This window comes from Solanum pennellii, chromosome 12 (genome assembly GCF_001406875.1).
Source record: "Solanum pennellii chromosome 12, SPENNV200".
NCBI lineage: Eukaryota > Viridiplantae > Streptophyta > Magnoliopsida > Solanales > Solanaceae > Solanum > Solanum pennellii.
In genome coordinates, this window is record NC_028648.1 from 62,648,426 (window position 1) to 62,652,199 (window position 3,774).

Here is a 3,774-nt window from a genome sequence, read left to right on the forward strand (position 1 = left end):
AACTAACACATTCGTCAATGTGTCACCAATTGACACTTTACAGCTACCAATTTGAGTTACTGAAGTTGCTTGTCCATTAGGTAGATAAACTTGTTTATCTAGATCTTTTACAGAAACATAATAATCTAACTTGGTTTCTTTAGAAGTCATATGACGAGTTGCTCCATAATCAATTATCCAATCTTCATTATCTTTTCTTTTAGCTTTCGTGTTATATACAGATAAAAGTTTATAAGTACCTGCAGTATTTGCCATATACTCTTGTGAATCCTCTTTGTTTATCATCTGCAGAATCTTGTTATATTGATTTGGAGTAAAAGTAGGTTGTGTTGTTAGCTGATTCTCATGTCCATTCTGCCCCACCTTTGCAACGTGTTCTAAACTTCCTGAATTGTTATTCAATCCCTGCACAGACTCAAATTCATCTCTGATCTGACTATCAACATATGCATGATTTTCTTTCCCTGCATTTTGCACATCTTGACCAGGTCCAAATTTCTTCTTGAATTTCCAATCTGGTGGATATCCAATATCTAAAGCATATATCCTTTGTATGACCATGCAACTTACAGTAATCACATACCAAATGCCAGTTCTTCTTTTGTTTAAAATTGCTACTATTTCCTGTATTTCCATAGCTTCCTCGTCCAACATACATTGCCATAGGATCATAACTACCACTAACATTTTTTCCTTTATTATATTGCATTACAGAATCATCATTTTTTTAGAATACAATGCCATCGACTCATGAATATCTCCACCAACTCTATTCACAGCAGTCATACGCTGACTTTCATCAGAAGTTATCATAGCATATGCTTTGTTTACATTTGGAAGAGGATTCATCATCAAGATTTGGCTTCTTGCATGGATGTATATTTCATTTAATCCCATCAAAAAAGCAAACAGTCGCAAAAACTTTAAATGATCTATATACATCTTTGATTTATCACAATCACAAGTAGGAGGAGGTACCAACACATCAAATTCGTCCCATAACAGTCTCAATTTTGTGAAATAAGTTGATACTGTAAGATTACCTTGATGAAGAGTACATATTTCTCGATGAAGTTGATAACTTCTTGAACCATCAACCTTGTTAGATCTTAAATTCAGATCTGCCCAAACCATGGCTGCATCTGATGCGTACACAATCCCACTCGACAACTCCTTAGAAACTGTGTTCATAATCCAAGCCAACACAAACGCATTACACTTCTCCCATTGTTCCCCTAATTCAGGTTTATAATCTGACTTTTGACAAGATCCAAGTACAAAGCCTAATTTGCTCTTTGCACGCGAATTGATCATCAACGACCTGCTCCATAACGAGTAGTTTTCAGTTCCTGTGAGTTGAACTGAAGTTCATACACTACCTGGAGTATCTGAAGGGTGTATGCACAGAGGATGATTGCGATTCTTCTCAATTTCTTCAATAGTATCTGCTGAAACACTTGAACTTGAACTTGCGATAACTTCTGATACCATGGCTCTGAAACTCAACAATGATTATCAAACTCAACAATGGCGGAAAAGAAAAAAAAACGTGAATCTGATGTTGTAGACTCACGGCTCTGATACCATGTTCTAATTTGGAAGAAGAGTTGAGAGGAAGAAGAGTTGAGAGGAAAAGAATTCTATTCAAACTGAATTTTCATACTAATATTACAAAGGGTACAATTCTTTGTATATATATATATATATCCTAAAACAGAATTTAGTTACTACACATTAATCAATGTAACTAACTATACAAACAAACTAACTAAATGAATATAATAACTAACTAATTTCCAGTACGGAGTAGTAGTGAAGGTAATTAAGAGGACATTTTTGTATTTCTAACAAGAAAAGAAAAATAAAAAAATTCTAGTGGGTTGGTGAAGAAGGCTGGAAAATTGAAGCAGACAAAAACCAACAGAGGAGAGAAGGGTTCACCGGCGGCGGCTTCTGAGCAGACATTGTTTTATGTAGGAAATAGAGAAGGTGATAAAAATAGGAGAAAATCATATTTACCTTATAGAAAAGAACTCAATGCATTTTTTGCTATTGGTTTGAGTAAAAGTTATCGACCATTTTAATATGCAAATGGTTTTTAGCATAAATTGTTATAGAGTTATTTTTTTGGTATTCTAGTATAGGATTTTATCACCAACCTAAATCCCTTAACTATTAATTCTCCTAATACTTCCTTCGATCAATTTTACTTGTCACATTTTGACTTGACACAGAAATTTATGAAATTTTACTTGGCAGTAAAGTATACTTTGAACACTACATTTAGTAATAGAAGAAGTCTAGAAAAATTATTTTATTAAAATGAGAGTGAAATCCTCAATTTATAGAAACAAAGGGTAGTGTGAAAAACATTCTTATTGTGCCTTATCAGAAAGGTCACCACCTTTCATAAAAGTCGCAACCTTTCCTAAATGTTGCAACCTTTTATAAAAGTCACAACCTTTAATAAAAGTCGCAACTTTTCATAAAAGTCGCAATCTTTGGGATAGGTCACCACTTTTCATAAAAGTCACAACTTTTCAGAAAAAAACGCAATCAATAATCAAAGTCACAACTCTTCATAAAAATAACAACTCTTTATTTTCCATTTTCACATTTTAAAACCCACCACATGAAAAGTATATATATATACATGAAAAAAATAAAAGAAGGTAACTACAAATGAACTTACAAATATATTTAATAACTTTCCAAGTTGATAGAAATTGTGGAAGCACATTTGTAATTCTAGTCTCTTTTCCATCGAGGAAAGTACACTTTCGCAACACCTATAAATAAAATTCAGCACCACAACAGAAGATTAGAATAAAAAACACAATTCTCTCTCACTTAAAACAAATATGAAGAATGTTGGAGAAGACGAATATTTGTGCCTCAGTGTTAAAATTTATGGACTTTCTTCGGATATCGCTGCAAAACTCTTCGATGAATCTCAGGCAAAGGAGAACCATAGAGAAGAAGATTTTGAATTCTCTTTAGTCTCTGAGAATTCGGATAAATCAATTGTGGAATTCATCTGTGAAGATCAAACTAAATTCCAGCAGTCAATTTACCCTCTTTTGAACCGCGATCTATCGCTTAGCGATTCGGATTTGATGGATAAATCAATTCTAATCCCATTGATGATTTTTTTTTGTAAAAATAATGAATCAACGACATCGTCGGATGCAGAAGAAATAAAGAAGATACCTGCCGGAACATACTGTATGTCGAAGTCGAAGATAAGCTAGCCATTACCAGGAGAATGCAAGAAAAAAATCAACAGGTTTTGTCACGAAGCGATGGCTGAGGATTCGAAATCTGTTACAGCGGAGTAGTAGCGAAGATACGGAAGAGGACATTTTTGTATTTCTCACAAGAAAAGAAAAATAAAAAAATTCAACTGCGATGGTGAAGACGGCCGAAAAATTGAAGCAGGCAAAAACCAGTGGAGGAGAGAAGGGTTCACCGGCAACGACTTCTTAGCAGACATTGTATTATGTAGGAAATAGAGAAGGTGATCAGAATAGGAGAAAATCATATTTACCTTATAAGAAAGAACTCACTGGATTTTTTGCTATTAGTTTGAGTAAAATTTATCGCCAATTTTACATGCAAATGCTTTTAGCATAGATTGTTATAGAGTTCTTTTATTGGTATTCTAGTATAAGATTTTATTACCAACCATTTCAAAATGGATGTTGCTTCTTTATTTTTTATTTCCCAATTCTGAAATTAAAAAGATTTTGAAAACTTCTCTCTCTATCGAAATGT

General features: G+C 33.5%; 1 protein-coding gene and 1 pseudogene across 1 annotated transcript; one reads left to right on the forward strand and one right to left on the reverse strand.

Moving 5' to 3' along the window:
• Positions 1-708: 708 nt before the first annotated feature.
• On the reverse strand, positions 709-1,491 carry LOC107006472. The gene is made up of 2 exons (XM_015205019.1): positions 1,406-1,491; positions 709-1,321 (listed from the first exon to the last, which is right to left on the reverse strand). Exons 1-2 carry the CDS (start codon positions 1,489-1,491, stop codon positions 709-711), a joined length of 699 nt encoding a protein of 232 aa, XP_015060505.1.
• Positions 1,492-2,861: 1,370 nt separating this feature from the next.
• LOC114075346 lies at positions 2,862-3,486 on the forward strand (annotated as a pseudogene).
• Positions 3,487-3,774: the final 288 nt, after the last annotated feature.

What these genes read in the sequence shown, in the direction of transcription:
- LOC107006472 (XM_015205019.1), bottom strand. Translation starts at nt 1,491, where the DNA reads ATGGTATCAGAAGTTATCGCAAGTTCAAGTTCAAGTGTTTCAGCAGAT. An exon ending in AAGAATCGCAATCATCCTCT is followed by an intron (nt 1,322 to 1,405) that starts GTGCATACACCC and finishes GTTATGGAGCAG; the next exon opens with GTCGTTGATGATCAATTCGC.